This window comes from Colobus angolensis, unplaced genomic scaffold (assembly GCF_000951035.1).
Source record: "Colobus angolensis palliatus isolate OR3802 unplaced genomic scaffold, Cang.pa_1.0 Scaffold341, whole genome shotgun sequence".
Taxonomy (NCBI): domain Eukaryota; kingdom Metazoa; phylum Chordata; class Mammalia; order Primates; family Cercopithecidae; genus Colobus; species Colobus angolensis.
This window is the reverse complement of record NW_012116722.1, coordinates 351,908-375,840: the sequence shown is the minus strand read 5'-3', so window position 1 is coordinate 375,840 and position 23,933 is coordinate 351,908. Positions and strand designations below refer to the sequence as shown.

Here is a 23,933-nt window from a genome sequence, read left to right as displayed (position 1 = left end):
TTCAGCTTATTCTAGGGAACATCTTAGTAGTTTAAAGGAACTCTTGCTTTTGAATAGAGGGTAAAAACATCTCATCAGAAAGCTCTCAATGTCCTTGAAACAACCCACAAAAGCAATCTGGTTATGTTTAATGAATTTTCGTTTCTCAGTGATTGAAACAAATATTAAAATTTTACTTCTTCCCACTCTCCTTCCATCTTTCCCATCACCAACATCTAAAATTAGGAAACAGACAATGAAAAAACTGAGCTGAAAATTATTTTTTTCTCCAGTAATCTTTCATGTTACCTGGGACCTAGCAATTAAAAAAAAAAAAAAAAAAAAAACCTGCGCATGCACTGATGTTTGACCTGATACTCAGGTGAGGTGGGAAGGAAGTGAGACGAAGCTGGAGAATGATGGAACTATGGCTCTTATTGGTTCCACAATGTCAAAGAATCTGAATTATAGGAAAATGTCACTCCAACTTGATACTTACAATATCCTGGTACTAAATATTTAGCCCCAGTCTCAAATTATCCAATTTCCTATAAATTTACTTCATCATCAGCTTTTGTGATAAGAGATTAAAGTTATTTCCATAAGTAGTCACATTAACCTGTTCTTGGTATGCTGTGTCATCTTCAGGGAGGGATAAAAGACCTTGCCAATTACATCTCAGATATTCCGCTATAGAACTACTTCCTTTCACTTATTAGGAGAACGCAGACCTTACCCTTAAACACTGGAAATTGCTAGTGTCAATCCTCAACTTCAGATGATATCTTTCTTTTTACAGGACTATCTTCCTTGATTCAATTTGTTACATGACATGAAACATAAGGATAGAGACTTCTTTAATTTTACAGTAAATCGTGTGATTAAGGTGCTGTTCTATTGCTATGAATAACTAGCTTCTAACTTTACTAAGTTTTTTTCAACACTTACCTGTGACTATGATACATATCAATTCATTAGAGTGAAGACCTCACATAGCCTTTTGTTTGCATTAGCGCGCGTGTGTGCGCACGTGCGTGTGTGTATGAAGAACTAGAAAAAAGAAAACCCTGAAAGCAGGAAATAGCTCAAGCATGAAATATTTGTTACTATATAGGGCAGTCCATTATAAAATTGGAAACCATTCAGAAGACACAAGGAATAATATGGTTGTACAAAATTTTCACTCTAATCAGGTAACCCAAAATACTACATTTCTCTTCTTTTAAAGTTTCCATCTTTACTTCTTGGGTAATATGCCTATTTAAAACTTAACTAAACAACGGGGTGTTTCCAAACAGAAAATATGTACTGATGTGACAACATCCCCAAATGGAAATGACACTAAAATTATTCATAGAAAATTAATATTAATTGAAAATAAATCCCTAAGACTAATAAGTGAAGCCAGCATATTCTTAAGTGTATGTATATACAGAGCCTGTCTTTTAGGTTTTTGAAACAAGGATGTTTTCATTATAGTACATTGGAATTTCTGATGACTGCACAAGGTAAGATTCTAATGATAAATGCCATTAGAACAGCCATGTGAAATAAGCGATTTGAATCTGCCAGAAGGATTAGTTCAGTTCAGTTGGGTCCTCTGGATAATAACTGACTATGAGGCTAATTGCATAATTAGAGAAATAATAGATTGGATGGATTTTACATTACTTTTCTGTCATAGTTTGAGACCATTACTTTATCATTAGTTCAAAGTCAAGGATGGCAGGGTGGTCATGAAAGCAAAGTTAAAAACAATGAAAAAAATTACTGCTTTTGAAAATCAACTATCATTTTAATTACAATCTTAAACACTTTTGTTTAAGGGAATCCAATTTTCCCTTTGCAAGGGTCTTCCAAACATGGAATATGTAGGTTTTCATCATAATCTCAATGTTGTTTATCCAAATGTATCACGTTATATAAATACGTAGAGGTTTCCAGATGTCAAGGGCAGGGTATTAGGTTCAAGTGTGGCTGGTTCTAACCTCTCCACTGAACTCCTAGAGTGAGATTTAAGTTTTATTTAATCTAACTTTACTAACTCAACTTAGTCGTGTAAGAAGGATATGAAGAATCTGAATTATTGTATTTCACACTGCTACTTTCATGTACAGTATAGTGGAATGATACTGACAACTACAGACAAGAAGTTAAAATTTGTCTCAGGAAAATTCTTTCAAGAATTTTTAGACAATTTTGGCGTTAGCCTACTGATAGCTGAAAGAATTTCAAGTGACCCGTGATACATGTGGTGGCCAAAACTTTTAATGTATGCTAAAATATATTTCCTTTGTTAACATGATTAGCTATTTCCCTCCCCCTTTATATGGTACAAAGGCAAACTTTCGCATGTCTAGTCTAGGATATAACAAACTATGAGTTAGTGGAAGGAATGAAGTCGTACTAGGTTTGTGGTTGTTTTTGGATGTTACCGTTTAATTTGCTTCTATTCTTTAAGAGTAATGAGAATTTTAACATATGGGTGGATTTAAGGTTTTGAATAGTAGTTAATGCCAGAGAAAGTTCTTGAAGAGCAAATAGGATGGGCGAGTGTTATTTTAAATTCTTTGTGACACAAATAAACACCCCTCTGTAGTTTATCTCCTTGTGAGCCCATATGCCCTCATTTCTTTTACTATGATGATATTTTTATCTGTAAAGCACAGTCCTTTATCCATTAGCCTGCGAAATGTACAGTTAGGGCAGTTGGCTGACCTGACATGGAGTGTAGTAAAACACCAGGCCAGCAGAAGTGGGCACATTGCCCTGAGAACAAGTGGAAATACTGTTCCCTGTCCTCCCCTCCGGCACCTGCCTGTTGGGCTGACTTGGTTAACTGGATGCACTAAAAAATAAAAATTGGCCCCTTGGAAGCTCATAAAAGTGTACTAGAAAAAAGTCTCTAACATTGGATCCACAGGGTCTGCAGCCATTGGCTTTTGGAACGGGTAGAACAGAGAACCCTTCACGGAGTAGTGGATAAATATAAAGAAATAGCCACTTCACATATTTCAGTGTCGTATTGGAAAATGAAAAAGGCAACAGATTAGGAGTCTTTGTCACTGTCCACTCCTCCATACATATCTGCAAGCTTTTTGAATCGAGGTCCCCAGTCACTAAGGTAATCATAGTCTTGATCTCCATCCGTGGTCACTGACTCCAGCGAGCTCAGGGAATCCGCCACGGAGCCAGTGCCTTCATAGGCGTAAGTGGCCAAGGAGTCGTATGGCGGGGCAGTGGGGTCCGTGTCATTTTCCTTTAACCTTTGGTTAATGAAATCTCTGACATCGGTGTTGTCGCGAGCTGTTGGAGTCCGTCGGGGTAGAAAAAGGGCTTCAGGCACAATGTCCCTTCGTAATTTGCTGTCCTCTATGGCTTCAGGATTCCTCAGGGTGCCGATATCAAAAGCCTGGGTGTCCTCCTCTCCACCACCTTCGTCGTTGTAACTGACAATGTTATCTCTGATGTCCTCTTTGGAAATGATCAAAGGCTCTTTTTTTCGCTGCCGCCTCAGAGCTGCAAACAGCACCACTGTCACTGGAAGCAGAAAACAAAACAGAAAGGGAAGGAAAAGTTAATTTGCTGCCCAATTAATGTCAGGAAGAAACACCGTGCTCAAATGTGAAGTTTTAAAAGTTCTCTAGAAAACGCAGACTCAACTTTTATTTCTTTAAGGACGCACTTGCCTCCATCCATGATCAAACCGGGACCCATAAAATGGAGTAAATATTTGAAAGAAGGTTATAATTTAGGTAGAGGATAAAACACCATCACATTTTGGCAGTAGTTCCTTTTTACTTTGAAATGGCAAACTGGTTTCAAGGTAAGGAAAAAAAATGATAAAAAAAAAAAAAAAAAAGAAGCTCGGCCTCAGTGAAAGTACTGCAATCAGGGTGCAAATTATGCTGAACACCTAAAATGCTCTGAAACTGGTTACAAGGACAAGACTGGCACCTTTGGGAATGTGTTGAAGGGTTTACATAACTCCACATCTCAAATAACTTTTGCGCTATGCCTTTTTTTTTTCCCTGAGAAAAGTGTAAAATTAGTTTAAAACCCAAAGTAGACATTGAATATTTGCATACTTTTCCTACATATAAAGCAATATTATTCCAGAAAATACCTGGAGAGACCCAGATATAATTCAGAAACCCATTTTGGATTTCGAGATTGGCTAATTTGAAGGGGGCAGGTAAGAATCCACATGCCATATTATTTCTGTTTGAGCTAAATGAAATAAACACATGTAAGTGAGATTTTTTATTTTTTATTTTTCAAAGGTTCGTGTTCTATAAGTTTGTTACTCAGGACGTTCATTCTTTTGATTTTTCCCTCCTAACTTAAATTAGAGGCAAAGCAAGAATTGTGTTTAAACAGCTCCTGATCTTTCTTCATAGCTGGCTGGGTGGAATACAGCTGGCTACTTGTAGAGAGACACATCTATCTACAAATGGACAGATGGGTGAAAAAATAAAAACACAGTAAAAGCTTAGAGACAAAACAGCCATCTAGGCCAACAAGTGCATTGTTAAACTGGGTTTGTGCAGAGGAGTGTATTACAGGAAGTCACAGTAGTGTCTCTTTACTATTTCATCCACAACAAGGCCCAATTTTTATGAGCCACGAAACCTGAGTTACTGCAAGAAGAATTACAGAATAATGCATTTTTAGTGAGTATACATAACTACCTGTATAAGAATAGATGTAGGCACACCCATGTATCTACATACTAAAATTTCGTTAGTAATAATAATTGGTTACCAATTGAGAGCTTTCTATGTGCTAAGCACTGTACTAAGTGCTTAACATACTGAATCTCACTTAATTATCATAATAGCCCTACAAGTAGATACCATCATTAAAACCCCATTTTACATAAGAGGAAATTGAAGTTTAAAGATGTTACATGTACATGCAATTCAAATCCAGGTTGGTCCGACTAAAAAGCCTGCACTCATAATTGCCATGTTTTGAAGCAGGTCTGGAGTATAGACTATTTCCAAAGGAAATGTAACTTTGCCCCTTTCAAGTGTGTGGTTTTGTAGTTGTACACACCCTCTTTTGCTGCCAGAAAGTATCTTGATGCCTTGTTTGATGCACCCATTCAGGGTATTTATTCATTCATACATTTGATAATATTTATGTAGTGCCTACTCTGTACCAGGTACGGTTCTAGGCACTGAGTGGGTGGGTAGGGTGGGGGACAGTTGGATGGAGACAAAATAAACAATATGTATAATAAATAAGGAAATTGTTAGAAGGTGATAAGTGCAATATGAACATGAAAAAGCAGAGCAGAACGAGGTGGAGAAAAATACTTCTGTATATATTTGAGGAGCCCATATGAACATACAGCACAGTTTTGTTTTGTTTTTTTAAACGGAGTCTTACTTGTCGCCCAGGCTGTAGTGCAGTGACATGATCTCAGATCACTACAACCTTCGCTTCCCAGGTTCAAGCAATTCTCCTGCCTCAGCCTGCTGAGTAGCCGGGATTACAGGTGCCCACAACCACACCTGGCTAATTTTTGTATTTTTAGTAGAGACGGGGTTTCACCATGTTGGATTAGGCTGGTCTCAAACTCCTGATCTCAAGTGATCCACCTGCCTCGGCCTCACAAAGTGTTGGGATTACAGGTGTGAACCACGGCGCCCAGCCAGCAGAGTTTTGTATATGTTGTTGGAGGGAGGTTGCATAATTTGAGCAAAGACATGAAGAGAAATGCAGGGCTTTGGGCAGAGGGATGCACATGATCTACCTTTCAGACTGGCTGCCAGTCTGAACAATGACATGGATTTGCAAAACAGAGGGTTGTAAGTAAGGACATCCACTGGGATTAGAGAACAGAATCAAGCCAACTATCTCTCCAATAATTAAGCTCTAATGTACATGGGCTCATTCAGTCATGTAAAGCAAGAGGCAGACATTTATCACCTCCTAATTCTTCCCTGGCTTAAGGTATCTATAGCTTTTATTTTAGTCTTATGCACATCTGAAAGCACAACTGTCTGGAAGGGAGAGGGCACATTAAAAAAATCAAAGGCATTTATTCATGGTCTAATTCTTCTACAGCTAAAACTGCCTATATCTTTTCTTATTAGCCCAATGCACATCTGAACAGAATTTCTTGAGAGTATCGCTGTCTAGGAGAGCTCTCAGAGCTAACTTTTATAAAGTGAAAATGTGATTGCTAAACACATGGGGCAAACCCATTCTTAGAAAGTGATGCCCTGATGAGGTGCCCTCAGCAGGAACTGAGTCTCCCCTTTTCCCCTACCCTTTTGAAGCCAGAGGATAGCAGTAAGACTTTTGGGGGGATAGAGGGACAATTGGGCAAATTTGTGTTCAAATCTCATTGTAAAACTAGAGGGTCAAGAGATCTGGGTTAAATTAAATGATTTGACCATTCTAAGCCTATTTTCTTATTTGTAAAATAAAATCAATAGCACAGTGCCCAGTCTTACTGTCATGAATGTGAAAGTTTTGCAAACTCTAAGGCACCATAAGACATGAGATGTAGCAGTTGTCTAGCTGTTTTTACGGTTGTTTTATTTTTGTAAAATGTCCATTACCATATGATCCACTTTCTGGACTCCAGATTTCTTCCTATATCAATGTGGCTTTCCTTCATTTTCCTCCACTTTCTTCAATTGCCACATTTTAAGTTTGGGCTGTCTTTCGGCCTGGAAATCACCCTGCATTTCATAAGTTTGAAAAGAAAGTACAGTGCAGTCTTCAGGCACCAAGCCTGGGGAAGAAAATTTAGGTTGGGAACTTTAGTTTTACCACGTGTTAGACACATGACTTGGCTACATTACTTCACATCTTGGAGCTGCAGTTTTCATATGTAAGGTACAGATAAGTATACACCAAATGGTGCTGAAGATTAGGTGAGAAAAACCTTTGTAAAGCATCTTGCACTGCATCTGACCTATGGTGTATACCTAACAAAGGCTAAATCCCATTTTTTCTCCTTTTTTATTAGGTACAGAATTCCAAAGAGATTAAACAAGATGTGGGAGGCACTGAGGCCAATTAGAAGTCATGAGGAGACAGTGAGTTCATTGGAGGAAGGAAATGAAAGGAGGAGATTCAGTGAGTTGACTAGAAGGAAGAAAAGGGGGAAGAGATAATGGGTAGATGATGATAGAAAAGAAGAATCACCTCTGTCAGATGAGAGTTATCTCTCCTTCCATAGACGACAAAAAGAGTCCATGGAATATGCCTTGGGTACAGCCCTACCAATCCAAGGCTTCTAAAAAAATCACCCTTTTGATCAAAAAGAACATTCATATCTTTCTCTTCCAAAACAATGTTACAGACTCACACCATTAGAAACACTGATTTATCTTTGCACACTGTCAGTTTTTATTTATGCTCATATCTTAAAATACTTTCCCCAAGTCTTAGTTGACAAAGAGAATCACAGTTCGGTAGTTGAGTTTCAAGGCTTCTGTTATAGTTAGCAGGGTTGATGTGGAGTGTGAAGGAGCGCTCGAGCAGGGATCCCTAGGCATTCTGTTCTTGGCGAAATGCAGGTTCTCTTTTACTCTTCTCAAAGTCACTCTGTCTTCATTTTTTTAAAAAGAGTATTTCCCCCTGTATAATTCAGGTTGACTCTTAACTTCTTACCTTTTCTTTTCACTATACAGGCAAGCTTTACAAATCTTGCTTTTATTTTTGGAAGGGCTGCATTAACAAATATTTGTTTTCTTAGTTCACAAACAGTCAAGGGCCTGTTGAGAAATCTGAGCTTGACTTGTAGGCTTAATTAGTTGGTTAGGGGTAAAAATTTCATTTGAATCATTGCTGGACTCTGATTTCCATTTTTATTACATTCATTTCTTTTGGGCCCCCATACTTATTTCCTCAGTCACAGAAGTTATTTATTGTTGAGTGTGAGAAATAGACCTTATGCATGTGGCAATCAGAGAGCAATGCTAAGAGGGTAATCATTTAAATGGTAAATCAACATTAGTTTGCTGGGTTAAAAAAATTTCATAGCTTTTATTTTTCTAGGATGAGAGAAAAGTCAGCACACTCCTCTTCCCACTTTCCCATAGATCTTTAAACTTTACCTTTATAGAAAGGGCCCTCATCATACACTCCATGCCAGACACTTAACAACAATGTTTTCCAAGTAAAAAAAAATTACACAACAAATGAAATGAAAAGGGCACATTTATGTTGCCCGGAAATCCCCCGAGATTCATTCCCAGTCTGATAGACAAGAGATTCTTTTGGTGGAATGATTCCTGGGCAAGCAAAGACACCGGCAAGTTTCACATCTGTTCATTTCCCAAAGCCATTTGCAAGCAAAAATGAGTTCACATCATACAGCACAGATTCTCAGTATGTAACTCGACTCACCTAGATCAGGCTGTATGCCTTAATGGGGGAGGCAGGTAAATCTAGAGTGTCACAGTAACAGTGTGAGCCCCTCACCATGGGGAGATAGGAGGCAGGGAGAACCAGTTTACCTAGTAGGATCACGATGCACAGAAGGATGGCAACCAGAGCCCCCGTGCTCAGTCCCGTGGGGTGGATGAGCGCCTCCGCATGGCAGGACTGCATGTTCCCGTGGTGGTCACATGCACAGACCCGGACAGTCACTGTCCCAGTGCTGCTTTGAACTGGGTAGTCGTTGTCTGAAATGACCACAGGCAAGAGATAGGTGCTCATCTCGTGTCTATTATAGCCATTTTTCCGAGTTAAGATTCCCGCCGTGTTGTCTGGAACCGGAAAGCAAAGTGGTGAATGTATGTGGATACTGCGTCATGTATTGAATCAATTGTGATGGGAAAAGATAGATATAGATACAGATACATACACATACATATACATACAGATACAGGAATGGATATAGATGGAGGTAGAGAAGGTAACTTGAACTCATTTACCTTTGTTGTCTTGAATGGTAAAGTTTGAGCCACTGGCTGCTTCAGGGGCCAAAGAAAACGAAAATTGGTGCCCACTATAAGGGTCGTCCTTGTCAACAGCACGCAGGGTCTGAATCAACTAAGAGAAAAACCAGAACACTGCCACAAAATTTTGATAACTCAAAAGTGTTTCTTACCGTTTTGCAATAAAGTGCTTGACAAAATGATTTAAAATTTTAATTACAAAAATGATAGCCTTCAAGTAATGTACAGTGAATCTGCTCTATTATGGGTTAGAAAGCCAAAGGGCAGGGAATGATTCTTTGTTTTGGGGACACTGTAGGATGTCCTGTGCACTGCAGGGTGTTAAGTAGCCACCCTGGCCTCTACCCACCCGATATCACTAGCACCTTCTAGTGTGACAATCAAACTCTCTCAAGATACTGCAAATATCCCCAGGGAGGAAATCACCCTGATTGAGAAACATTTGGCCTTGAGTGATGCAAAGCTATACAATATCCCAGTAGTCTGTGACAACATTGCAACTTCACAAAGTAGAAGTTCTCTTTGGACAGTCTGTCTAGAAATGCACTCTTAGCATTACATAAGCTATCAACTTGCAAAAAAATGGAAAAGAAAATAAGTATATAGAACACGGTAACTTCAGCTTTCCACCTGCACGTGTACTTTAACAGTGTACTTCTATTTTCACAAACTGAAACATAATTTTTATATCACTGGCAGCAAAGACCTATTTCTCATGGGGACAAATGTGTAAAATAGGAAAACATTCATGAATTTGTATTACTTATACAGATGGTCAATGTAAATAAGTGAAATCATGAATTATAGGCAATTATAAAGTATGTTCTAGTTATTACTTCAAGTACATATGGTAATTAAACTATCTGTTCACCAATAAAGATTTTTCCAATAAAGTTGTGACTAATCTATTTTAATAAAAACTTAAGATCGATTTGGAATCAGCCTCAGTCTTTGATGAACTTCCAGTTCTTCGAAACTGTTAGTTCTCATATGTAAGTCCTGGTTCTTATTTATAGTATTAATTTCCGTGGCATTCACTTCATAGATAATTCACAACTCTCCTTCATCTCTGTGAATCATCTCAATGATTAGAAGATCTAAATTAATCTGACGTTCAACTTGAATGTACTTTTTAATGAAACTCACCTGATCTGCCTTTGCTTTTTCACAGACAAAAGTTTCATAGAACTCAGCAAATTCTGGGGCGTTGTCATTGACATCTAGAACTTTAATATATAGAGGTACTCGACTACTTTGCTTTGGATTATCTGTCACATACCAAAAAGAAAGAAAAAGCCATTTACATGTTGATTGCCGATTCCCTTTAGACAACATCCACTCAACTTCTTCATTCTCATTCATGCATGGATTCCCCAAGCTACTGTACTACTGGGCATTAAGTATCAGTGTGGTCACAAAATGTAGAATTTGATTGTTTGGTACATCTGGAGTTGGATGCACCTGTTAGAGATACATGGGTGACAAAGCTACTTGTGTTGATATAGTTCAACTGTATAATAAACCTTAAGATAACACAAAACCAAGAGAGGCATTTTAAAGGTAGATTTTCAAGGAAGCAGGCCGATGGGGAGCATATGGACAAAAGGAAGAAGAGGGAAAATGAATGAACCACCAGAAGACCAAAGGATAGTTATTGGTCTTACTGTTTTAGTTTGAGTGCTGAACAAGAGCAAGATGTCATGCTAAACACTTTGCGATATTATGTTATTTAATGTTCACAAACTTCTGAGATACACAGAGTTACTGCCCCCATTTTATAGATGAGGAAACTGAGACATAGAGAAGTTAAGCAATTCATCTGTGTTTACAGAGACAGTAAAGAGTGAAGTCTAGGTTCAAACTTGGATCTGTCTGACTCCAAGCCCAGGCTGAAAGCCCAGGCTTTTCATCTGGAATTAATGATAGAGCAGAATCAATGTTTGCAGACCTGAGATAAATGAAGTATTTCAGTTGCCTTCTGTGGTAATCTTTTAGCACGGTATGGAAGAGAGATTCCTGGTGTAAGAATCAGGAGTTAGAATCTATCACCTCAGCTCTCTTCATTTACTTCACTTGTATGTCTATTGTTTTTTCACTTTGTAAGTATTTAGGGAGCATCTAATACCTAATCTATAGCAGCCTCTATTTGGGATGTTGGGGCACTAGGAAACATAACAAAGATCCTGTTTCCTGGAGCTTTATTGTAATGGGGATGGACAAACCATAAACACATAAATGTATAATGTGTCAGATGGTAAATGCTATAGAGAAATTAAGTAGGTAAAAAGGATTGAGAGAAACAGAGCTGTTACTTAGAATGATGACCAAGGATTGCTTCTCTGATGAGACATCATTTGCCCAGAGACATGAATGAAGAGAAGATTTAAGCCATGTGAATATTTCCGACTCTTCAGGTCGAGAAATCAGTGTATGCAAAGGCCCTGAGGTGAGTGGGAGCTGGTTTTATACAAGCTTTTGGTTTCTGCTATATCAAAGGTTGTTAAGAAGATTAGACAGTAAGATTTGTTAAAATGTCTGAAAATTTACTCACACTATTCTTCGAAAGTTAGAGTAGCTGAATACTAACTTTTAAGAGATAGTCACCAATACTTTCTTTTTTTTTTTTTTTTGAGACGGAGTCTTGCTCTGTCGCCGGGGCTGGAGTGCAGCGGCCGGATCTCAGCTCACTGCAAGCTCCGCCTCCCGGGTTTACGCCATTCTCCTGCCTCAGCCTCCGGAGTAGCTGGGACTACAGGCGCCCGCCACCTCGCCTGGCCGGGTTTTTTTTTTGTATTTTTTAGTAGAGACGGGGTTTCACCGTGTTAGCCAGGATGGTCTCGATCTCCTGACCTCGTGATCCGCCCGTCTCGGCCTCTCAAAGTGCTGGGATTACAGGCTTGAGCCACCACGCCCGGCCTAGTCACCAATACTTTCAAATGTGTCATAGAAACATTAAATCTTAAAAACAATTTATTTTAGGCACAAAGCTTAAAATACTTATGGAATGACTGCTTTGGTAAAAAATAAAATTTCGTGGTCGTCGGAAAAATGGCCATTTTCAGTGGGAAAGAATTTTATAATTTTAAAACTTCAAAGATGCTCTGTCTTTGCTATCTACATCAGTCCCTTAATATAAATGCACATGAACTTCAAGATAAATCTTGACATAAATTCTGTAGAGCAAATTCCTACCTAATTTCTAATGTGCTGTCCTTATCACTATCTAAAAGCAATGCTTCATTTTGCCCATATTGGTTACTATTCTACCAAATATCCTGTAGTCACTTCAAATCTCATGAGTTATATTGACAGAGAATACAAATGTAATAAACTATTCGATACGGAATATTTCACACTAGATACCCAAAGTGAGCTAAAAATGTTTAGAACTTTTAAAATTAAACACAAAAACTAAAAAGTAAGCTATACTTTAGAAGCCTAGTTTTGTTGTTGTTTGGAGTTTGAGTCTCACTCTGTCGCCCAGGCTGGAGTGCAGTGGAGTGATTTTGGCTCACCGCAAGCTCTGCCTCCCAGGTTCACACCGTTCTCCTGCCTCAGCCTCCCAAGTAGCTAGGACTATGGGCACCTGCCACCACGTCCAGCTAATTTTTTTGTATTTTTAGCAGAGACGGAGTTTCACCGTGTTAGCCAGATGGTCTTGATCTGCTGACCTCATGATCCGCCCGCCTCGGCCTCCCAAAGTGCTGGGATTACAGGTGTGAGCCACCGCGCCCGGCCTAGAAGCCTAGTTTTAAACATTGAAATTCTATTTGAAAGATGGTTTTTCACTTATATTCTTCAGCCCGTACATTGTATTGACCACCTACATTAGTTTTCATTGTGTGTAATCATTTTATTTAAAGCATTCTTTTGGCACTATTGTTCTTTGCCTTCAATTTCATGGGGGCTACCATAAAATTCATTCTAATCATTTTATTGATTACTTGGTGGTTTGTATTAGTCACTCTGGTATACCATGGAACAGTGATAATTTATATCTATTTCGAAGTAAAGACTTCGAAATAGAAATTCTATAGTAAGCTAGAGAATTGATATCTAAAAAATTTCTAAACAATTCCCACATTTTACAATATACTTGACCACTCTCATCTTTTGCCCCCACACGCAATGTCTAATTGAGAGTCTGTTTTTTTTCAGCTGTTTATGTAATGTTCTAATTTATAAGCTTTTTGGAATTAAATCCACTGAGTACCAATTCAATCTCATTTGTGAGATACATTCCCATTTTATTGTTTCCAAACCATAGAACTTTCATGGTTGCCTCTCCATTTATGTATAAGCTAATGCATATATAGAAGAAGCATTACTGCAAATCATTCCAGGGCTGTTTCCCTCAATATATATCAAGTGGGATTGTCAATACATGGTGACAAGCTATGCTCTGCCAGCCCTTGCTGGGACACTCAGTCTATTAATGGGGGACAGCAGTGGTATTAGGTAGGACTTACTGATTTCTGTTGCTATCACTGTAATGTTGTGCCATAGCAGTGTTTCTCGGTCAAGAAGTTTCGATGTAAAAATTGAACCATTTCCAGAATCAATGTTGAATATTCTGTCCATATCTGTGTGTCGATCTACAGAGTACCTGAAAATGCAGAGTGGAATTAAGAAAGGCTTTTCTTTCTATTTCCTATTCTCACATCATAGAACATCATAACACATCTGGTACACAATATGTCCCAGAGTATCTGTGGCATGAATTTTTTTCCATCTCTAGCGCATATTTGAATATCTACAACTTGACATTAAGTAAAATATTTTGAGAAATTAGTTCTTCACAATGGAGGTCTTAATAGTAAACTCACTAGACAAGTTGCATGACTTTGAGGATCACCATTACATTTTCTTTTCTAATATGTATAAATTTGGATCAAGTTTATATAGTAATTGTTTCATTTTTAACTCAAGGTTTTACAACCTGAGAACTTTAATATGTGTGTGTGTGTGTTTGTATGCATATGTAGGGTGTTGGTTATTTTTCTACTTTCCATTTAATTTAAAAAATCATCTGTTGAAATAAGCAAAAGACAGCTAGTGTGGCCAAGGTTAGTGAGGCAGAAGAGGGAGATAGGAGATGAGACTGGGGAGAGAGCCAGAGTCTAGACTGCAGAAGGCTGTGGTAAGGAGGTGGAATTTATTCCAAATGCAATGCAAATCTACCCAAGGGTTTTTTGTTTGTTTGTTTTGAAATGTGGTCTCACTCTCTCACTCTGTCACCAAGGCTGGAAGTGCAGTGGCATGATCTTGGATCACTGCAACCTCGACCTCCCAGGCTTGAGCCATACTCCCACCTTAGCCTCCCGAGTAGCTAGGACCACAGGTGTGTGCTACCATGCCCTAATTTTTTGTATTTTTTGTAGAGACAGGATTTGGCCATTTTGCACGGGCTGGTCTTGAACTCCTGAGCTCAAGTGATCCACCTAACTCGGTCTCCCAAAGTGCTGGGATAACAGTCATGAACCACCATGCCTGGCTACAAAGGGTTTTAAGCAGGGGAGTGCCACAATCTAAATTATGGTTAATAAAGATCACTGGTTGAATTGAGGAGAATGCTTGGACAGTGCTGCCACAAACAGAGAAAAAGGAGTGAAAAACAGGATTCGGGGAAGATGGGTAAGTTCCATTTTTGCTATGCTGAGGCTGAGGTGCCTGAGAAAAGTGCAGGAAGAGATATCTAGTCTGAAGCTCAAGATCAAGATCTGGACTGATCCCAGATTTCCTATTCAGCTGTCCAAGAAAATAATGTCCAGTGGAGGAAGAAAAACACCAAAGACAGAATCATTTACATCACTTAAATCAGTGGAAGACCAGAGACACACAGTGGTGCCTGGAACAGACAAGGAACTTGATAAATATTTAAGAAGCAGAGTTTGAATACATTCAAGGAAAACAAAGAGAAGCATTTGGAAACCAAACATTCCAACCCTAATACTGGTGGAAGACTAATGGATTTTGAGAAATGTTGTCTTATTTATAAATGTATTACTAGTTTTTAGAATAGCTATGTGATATGGTTTGGCTCTGTGTCCCCACCCAAATCTAATCTTGAATTGTAATTCCCATGTGTCAAAGGAGGGGCCTGATGGGAGGTGATTGTATCATGGGGGCAGACTTCTCTCTTGCTGATCTTGTGATAGTGAGTGAATTCTCATGAGAGCTGATGGTTTAAAAGTGTAGTGCTTCCCCTTCCCTTTCACTATGATTACAAGTTTGCTGTGGCCTCCTAGCCATGCTTCCTGTATAGCCTGTAGAACTGTGAATCAATTAAACCTCTTTTCTTCATAAATTACCCAGGCTCAGGTAGTTCTTTATAGCAGTGTGAGAATGAACTAATACAGAACATTGCTACCAGGAAAGTGGGGGACTGCTATAAAGATAGCTGAAAATATGGAAGCAACTTTGGAACTGGGTAACATGCAGAGGTTGAAGCAGATTGGAGGGCTCAGAAGAAGAAAGAAAGATGTGGGAAAGTTTGGAACTTCCTAGAGAATTGTTGAAAGGTTTTGACCAAAATGCTGACAATGATATGGGCAATGAAGTCCAGGCTGAGGAGGTCTCAGATGGACATGAGGAACTTATTGGAAACTGGATTAAAGGTCACTCTTGCTTTGCTTTAGCAAGGAGACTGGAGGTGTTTTGCGTCTGCCCTAGAGATCTGTGGAACTTTGAACTCGAGAGGGATGATTTAGGATATTTGGCAGAAGAAGTTTCTAAGCAGCAAAGCTTTCAAGAATTGATCTGGCTGTTTCTTAAAGTGTATGCTCGTATGCGTGAACAAAGGGATGACATGAAACTGGAACTTATATTTAAAACGGTGACCATGTGGTAGAAAAGAAAAATCCATTTTCTGGGGAGGAATTCAAGCCTGCTGCAGAAATTTCCATAACTAAAGAGGAGCCGAATGTTAATAGCCAGGACAAGGGGGAAATGTCTCCAGGGCATTTTGGGAACCTTGATCGCAGCCCCTTCCCTCACAGGCCCAGAGGCATAGGAGGAAAAAAAATGGTTTCATGGGCAAGGCCTGGGGCCTAGCTGCTCTGTGCAGCCTTAGGACACGGCATCCTGTGTTCCAGCCACTCCAGCCCCAGCTGTGGCTAAAAGGGGCCAAGGTACAACTCAGGCTGTGGCTTCAGAGGGTGCAAGCCCCAAGCCTTGGTGGCATCTACATGGTGTTGGGCCTGAAAGTGTGCAGAAAGCAAGAAGTTGAGGTTTGGGAACCTCCACCTAGATTTCAGAGGATTTATGGAAATGGCTGGATGTCCAGGCAGAAGTCTGCTGCAGTGGTGGAGACCTCATGGAGAATCTCTACTGGAGCAGTGTGGAGAGAAAATGAGGGGTTGGAGCCCCTGTGAGAAGGGGGCCACTCTCTTCCAGACCCTAGAATGGTGGATCCACCAAAAGCTTGCACCATGAGCCTGGGAAAGCTGCAGGCACTCAATGCCAGCCCATGAAAGCAGCCTCGGGGGCTGTATCTTGCAGAGCCACAGGAATGGAGCTGCCCAAGGCCATGGGAGCACACCTCTTTATCAGTGTGCCCTAGAGGTGAGACATGGAGTCAAAGGAGATTATTTTGGAGCCTTAGGATTTAACGACTGCCCTGCTGGATTTCAGTCTTGCATGGGGCCTGTAGCCCCTTGGTTTTGGCTGATGTCTCCCTTTTCGAGTGGGAACATTTACCTAATACCTGTAACCCCATTGTATGGAAGTAACTAACTTGTTTTTTATTTTACAGGCTCATAGGCTGAAAGGATCTGTCTTGTCTCAGATGAGACTTTGGACTTGGACTTTTGAGTTAATGCTGGGATGAGTTAAGACTTTGGGGGACTGTTGGGAATGCATGATTGGTTTTGAAATGTGAAAAGGACATGAGATTTGGGAGGGTCCAGGGGAAGAATGATATGATTTGACTCTGTGTCCTCACTCAAATCTGATCTCAAATTGTAATCCCCATGTGTCGGAGGAGGGACTTGGTGGGAGGTGACTGAATCATGGGGCAGACTTCCCCCTTGCTGTTTTTGTGATAGTGAGTGAGTTCTCATGAGATCTGATGGTTCAAAAGTGTGTGGCACTTTCCCCTTCCTTTCCCTCTTCTTCTTCTGCCATGATTGTAAGTTTCCTGAGGCCTCTTGGCCATGCTTCCTGTACAGCCTGTGGAAATGGGAGTCAATTAAACCTTTTCATAAATTACCAAGTCTCAGGTAGTTCTTTATAGCAGTGTAAAAAAGGACTAATACACTATGTTTATTAGCAGGGTGGGGGTGGGGTATTACAGAGAAAACTGAAGAAAGTTGATATGTTAAGGCCATTAGAAAAAAATTGCCCATTTCAGCTGGATTTTTAAAACTTTATGAGGTTTAAAAACATTGCCTCAGTAGAAATTCAATTTAAGTAAATGACCTAGCGAGGCAGACATATGTAGAATCATTATGAGTGCTCTAAGAAAAATAAACCCTTGTTACTAATTTGCCATAGTATACTGCATCCAAGATTCTACTTGAATATGTTATTTCGGTTTAAAACACAAGTAGTGAATTATAAGGAACAATATATTTTATCTTTATAAAATTTATTTTTATTATCTAGTGAGTGTCTAAATGAAATAGATATTCAATTATTATAGGCTATTTAAACCTGATTTTAAAGAGAATTAATGAAGTTCACAATGGGTGTAATATTAAGTTGAATTGGAATTTCAGTTTGAATGTATATAAACTTATGTTTTTATTATCAAAAGGGTTGAAACAAATGAAACAGCTACTGTTTTGCCATTTATGTCATGAATCAATATTTATTAAGAATTTAGGCTGGGCGCAGTGGCTCAAGCCTGTAATCCCAGCACTTTGGGAGGCCGAGACGGGTGGATCACGAGGTCCGGGGATCGAGACCATCCTGGCTAACACGGTGAAACCCCGTCTCTACTAAAAAATACAAAAAAAACTAGCCGGGCGAGGTGGCGGGCGCCTGTAGTCCCAGCTACTCTGGAGGCTGAGGCAGGAGAATGGCATAAACCCGGGAGGCGGAGCTTGCAGTGAGCTGAGATCCGGCCACTGCACTCCAGCCTGGGCGACAGAGCGAGACTCCGTCTCAAAAAAAAAAAAAAAGAAAAAAAGAAAATCTAAAATGCCCACATCATTTAGGAAAGATGCTTGTACACAAGCCTTGCTTGTTTGTTGTTTTTTCCTTCCGAGGTAATTTAAATTTATATCAAGGATATTTATTGTCCAATCACATTAATTGTAATTATCACTGATAAGAAACAAGATAATCAATCCCATCATGATTATGGCAGTTCCTTCTGTTAGGTAGCTCTTTTTTTTTTTTTTTTTTTTCTAGGACTTCATTGTATTCTGTGATTAAATAATTTGTCTTCTAATGTATCCTCAAGTCAGGAAGATTTGTGGTTATTCCTGGAAAGGATGTATGTTTGCATAAATTTTTCATAATTTGTATGTATAGTGACATATTATAAGATTATTTCACAGAAACCAAAGGGAATTTGAGATGAAGTTATTAGAAGAAAATAATTTTACGTGATTAAAGAATTAAAGATTTGTACCTGCATAATGATAAATCAGTGCTCTGGGGAAGAATTCTCTAGTGTTAATTTTGCACCTACCATATTGTCTAGCACTTAGTTGTGCAACATTTATGTCTTGAATAATCAAAAATTATGTATGAATGTGTTTTTCTAATATAAGAATGAATTTTATCCTATAAAAGGACACTGGAATACCATTTATATACCAATATATCTATAAGTATTTCTAGTCTTAAATGTATATGTATCAAATCCATATGTACCAAGGAAAGGCTGGCAGCAAAAAGCTTAAAAATTAGCTGACAGCCAACATAATCTGACAAGCTAACTACTTTCTTTCATAAAACAGAAAATAATGCAGTGGGTAAAAATGGTATTTGGTATAAAAAGTAACATAGATATGGAAATATTGCCTGAATTTGCAGAACATTCTCGCTTTTAATTAGAAAAATGTTGATCTATCAAGGAGATAACCAAAGCTCATATTTGTAAACTTCTAGCATTAACACTTTCAAATTGAATTTGATACTTACTTGCTAAGAATTTTTCCTTACGCAGTTACAATAAACTCCAAGAGAGTAGTTGTGAAAATACTTACACATGCATTAGTGAAAACTATATTAGTGAAAACCACATTCATTTTCCTTATTAACAATATTAAATGTATGTGGAGAAACACTTGATCCATGGAGCTCACATGGTTGACCATAGCCCAATTCAAAGTGTCTTATAGATATTCCAGTAGGATGATAAAACAAGAGTTTATTTGCCCAGTGATTTAAAATTGTTCCCTGAAAGTAAGCCAGGAATTTTTGTGTTTGAGATGTAGGGCTTGTCATAAGGTTTTATTTGAACAAAGGGCTCAACTGGGAAAAGTTGGAAAATGACTGCTGCCTTAGAGCCCCAAATTCTTTTATCTGCAATAATATTCTTTATGTAGCAGCTAGTGTTATCCTTTTAAAATGGAGTTTTAGATTAGTTAACTCTTATACTCAAAGGTTTCCAGTGGCTTCTCATCTCAATCAGAACAAAATCCAGTCTGTACCATGAACTACAAAGCCCTACAGGACCTGCCACACTCCTTATCAGCTGTCAAACCTCTCTGGGGCCTCATATCTGACCTCGCCTCCCTCGCTCACTCTCTTTCAGCTGCGGAGGCCTCCTCGCTGCTCTTTCAACTGTCAAGGAAGCTCTGGTATCAGACTTACCCTTGCTTTTCTCTCTTCTTGGAATGTTCTCCCCCCAGCATCAACATGGTTCGCCCTTTAATTTCTTCTTGGAATGTTCTCCCCTCAGCATTAACATGGCTCGCCCTTTAATTTCATTCAAATCTTTACTAAATGGTCCCCTACCAAGAATGCCAAACCTGACCCCATTATCTAAAATAGTACTCTAGGTGCTCTTTATTTCCTTATTCTGCCTTATTTTCCTGCTTAAAATTTACTTTCGCCTGATGTATTACATATTTATTGTTTGTCTATTTCTGCTTGCCCCAATTAGAATGTAAGCTTCATGGGATCAGGGCTGTATTCCCTAGTGCCTAGAGTGTACTTGGCACTTGGCTGGCATCTTGACCAGAATCTATTTGTGAACTCACTGGCGAGAGTTTCTCTAGTTTTTCAGTCTGCTTACTTTGTTTATGGGGAATAATTGACACAATGCTATTCTGGTCTAGCACATTTCTTGAACTCCTGACCTCAAGTGGTCTGCCCACCTTGACTTCCCGAAGTGCTGGGATTACAGGCGTGAGCTGCTGCGCCCAGCTAGTACTTTTCTCATTTAGTCAACTAAGTTACCGGCTGAAGGCTGGAGGTTGGTTGACTCCAGCATTTTTCTGTTAAGATCCGAGAATACTGAAGCACTGGTGGTCCCAAAGAGCAATAAGGCCTTATTGTAACATGATTTACAACTAAGGTGTAAGGAAAGCATAGGGAAAACAGAACTAGTTTACATAGAATACATTTGGACTCTGTTGTATTAATTTCCCTAGGATTTCACAGACGTATATCATGAAACAATTCTTGTTTTTATCTACATCTACAAAAGGAAAAATGCATCTGAATGGAGGATAATTCTGTCTTTTAGGTGTTACATGATAAGTTTTTCTACACTTGAAAAACAGGCTCTCAATCCCAGTGCTTGATTTGTTAAAAATCATACTTTTTCTTTGCCACTCTTTGACAAATCTTAAACTTAAAAAAATCTCAAACCTTGAAAAATAATCCCAGGTTATTCAGCCACATCACCTTATACTACTTCTATTTAAGCAGTAAACTCCTTATAGCTTGCTTTTCTTCCCAAATTTGTGTTCTTTTAAGGTTTATACAGTCAGCCCCGTGTATCCACAGGTTCTGCAACTGTGGATTCAACCAACTGGAAATCAAAAATGTTTGGAAAAAACAAGAAGCAAACAATAAAAAATAGTACAAATAAAAACATCAAGATAACAACTATTTACATAGTATTTACATTGAACTGGTACTATAAGTAAATAGGGAAGGATGAGCTTTGGTTGTTTGCAAATCTGTGTCATTTTATATAAGGAACTTCCGGATTTGTGAATTTTAATATGGGGGTGGTCCTGGAACCAATCCCCCAGGGATAACAAGGGACTACTGTACTTCTGCCAAAATAATATTTATGCAGTGAGCAAAGAGAGTTAAAAGTGCTGTTTAGAATAGTTTTTTCAGGAAAACATAATTGTCTAATTGGAACAAAAGGGATTCATCTTTTCTAAAGCGCAGGCAGATATTTGAATATAAATTGACTGAAGCTTATGAAACAGACACATCGCGGAAGCGTGCTTACTTGACAGGATTCCTGGCAGCATCTGGATCTTGGGCTGTGACGGAGCCTATTGTGGTGTTTATCTGAGCATCTTCTCTTATTTGTAGGATGTAGGCCAGTTTGCTGAAGACAGGAGGCTCATCTACATCCTCCACCACAATTCTAACTGTGGCTGAATCTTTGAAAGGCCCCAAGTAGAGAAATCGTGGCTCAACATGAGGATTGGAGGCTTCCACTTTAAGGGTATATACTTTCTTCTTTTCAAAGTCCAAGAGCTTGGGGTGGGGGGTGGGGGAAGAAGTGACATATTTAAAGCAGCCAAGACACAGAAAGCCAAAACATGAAACATTTTTGGTGTAAATCACTGATAAATGAATGGAATCATATTGCTTAGGGAAACACATTAGTGTGATATTGGGCAAAGGGAGAAAAGATAAGATGTAATTTTTTTCTTACATCTAGGCTGTTAGGCAGGAAACAGTTATAAAGTCTGTGAAGGAGTTCAGATGCCACACAGCCCTGAAAAGTGTATGGGCTGAGACCGTGCCTGCTGTTGACTTAAAAGTGGGTCCTGAGGTACAAGGCATCATACCAGGCAGGAAGGGCACTTGGAAGCAGGAGTCTGGTAGAGCCCACTCTGTCCCCACTTAAAAAATACTCACGTTTTACTAGAGGGGGCCATCAGGGGCAAGTTGGCAAATACACAGTGTGTTATTCCATGTCAGATGTTCTCACATCTGGCTATTTTTTTTTTTTTTTTGAGATGGAGTCTTGCTCTGTCGCCAGGCTGGAGTGCAGTGGCGCGATCTCAGCTCACTGCAACCAGGCCTCCAGATTCAAGCGATTTTCCTCAGCCTCCCAAGTAGCTGGGACTACAGGCACATGCCACCAGGCCCAGTTAATTTTTGTATTTGTAGTAGAAATGGGGTTTCATCATGTTGACCAGGATGGTCTTGATCTCTTGACCTCATGATCCACCTGCCTCGGCCTCCCAAAGTGCTGGGATTACAAGCGTGAGCCACTGTGCCAGCCGTATCTGGCTTTAATTACACCAATGAGTGTTTAAAACTGGCCAATGTCTTGGCCCCACCTTAGACCATTAAACCAACATGTCGGGGCATGCAGATTAAAATCTACATGATTAAACACCTCCCCCAGTGATTCTATGGTGCAGCCAGAATTGAGAGCCACAGGTTTGCATTGTGAATCCCTCGGTATCATTCAAAAAAACATAGATTAAAGTTTTTCTTTTTTTTTTGCATGAGGTAATGAAATATTCCAAATGGTATCCTGAAAAGGGCATTGGGCTAATTATTTGCCAAAGAAAGTAAAGATCATTGTTGTCAATATGGTATCCTGAAAAGGGCATTGGGCTAATTATTTGCCAAAGAAAGTAATGATCATTGTTGTCAAGGGTCTTTAGGAAAAGTAGCTCTGCTTTTGGAGACATGCTGAACCCAAATGCTTATTGCTGACTTTTAGTTTTTGATGATAATATGACAAGGCTCACTAGAAACACAATTAATCAAGATGTTAGTGAATGTGATTTAGTCGTCTAGGCAAAATTTCAGTTCGAATCTGATAAGGCACCAAGAAAATTAAAAAGGTTAATGCACACTAATGGGCTTCCTAATTATATTACAGTTTAAAACATTAGTCTGAGTGTCACTTAAACATGTTTTATTGTGTTTTCAGATATTAAGACACGTAATCCTAAGCTTGGGAGGAAAAAAGTCTCTGTTATTTACATCCACTGATGCTTATATTTACCAGAAAAGATAATAGTATGCTAAAGGAGAGAGAAAATATTACACCATACATGATAAAAGTGAAATCATAAAAAGTTAACCAAGATTAATATTTTTAGTCTTGAAGCATACAATTCATTGGTTTTTAATTTTTGCCATATTTTTGTATACTACTCTGTGGTGCTAGACAATTTGGGGGATAAAATAATGAATCAGTACTTTGGAAAAAAATAGAAATCAGAACATAAAAGATTTATTGTTGTGTTCCAAAAAGTAGCTAAAGAGGTCACAGGAAATTTATGGTATTTAATTTAAATTTGTTATGGTATTTAATTTAAACTTGTGGTCTTTATATATCCTCTTTCTGTAATGCAAGTAATCTTGTCACTGCTTGCTGTACTCTTCTCCTTCACAGCATGCATCACAATTTGTAGTAATGTATTTGTTTGTTTGTTTACTTGGCTCCTCGTCTGTTTCCCCCTAGACTGGAAGTACCATGAGGGCAGAGAACATTTGTTGTATGTACCAGTGCACCTCCAGCACCTAGAGCAGTGTCTGGCACTGTTTATTTACTGTTCATTTAAAGTATTTACTTAATGTATTTTTATGAATATCATTTGTTTATATTACTTATTTACTTAAGAGGTTCCTAATAAAAATTCATTGGATGTATAGAATTACATGAATGCATATCATTTTAGGTTCCTGAAAGCCAACCCAAGAGATCACATTGTCATTAGAATTGACTTTCTTTCTTCCTTCCTTTCTTCCTTTCCTTCCTTCCTTCCTTCCTCTCCTTCCTTCCTTCCTTCCTTCCTTCCTTCCTTCCTCCCTTCCTTCCTTCTCTCCCTCCCCCCCTTTCTTTTCTTTCTTTCTTTCTTTCTTTCTTTCTTTCTTTCTTTCTTTCTTTCTTTCTTTCTTTCTTTCTTTCTT

The 23,933-nt window shown here is 38.9% G+C and overlaps 1 protein-coding gene across 1 annotated transcript in view; it reads right to left on the bottom strand.

Moving 5' to 3' along the window:
* Positions 1-1,334: 1,334 nt before the first annotated feature.
* Positions 1,335-23,933, bottom strand: part of CDH6 (cadherin 6, type 2, K-cadherin (fetal kidney)) — a 139,094-nt gene continuing 116,495 nt past the window's right edge. The window contains exons 7-12 of the mRNA XM_011952546.1: positions 21,274-21,527; positions 13,376-13,512; positions 10,053-10,174; positions 8,883-9,000; positions 8,463-8,714; positions 1,335-3,519 (exon numbers count right to left, since the gene is read on the bottom strand). Of these exons, the coding sequence (XP_011807936.1) occupies positions 3,029-3,519; positions 8,463-8,714; positions 8,883-9,000; positions 10,053-10,174; positions 13,376-13,512; positions 21,274-21,527 (1,374 nt within the window). The 3' untranslated portion in view covers positions 1,335-3,028. The remainder of the gene's footprint in view (positions 3,520-8,462; positions 8,715-8,882; positions 9,001-10,052; positions 10,175-13,375; positions 13,513-21,273; positions 21,528-23,933) is intronic.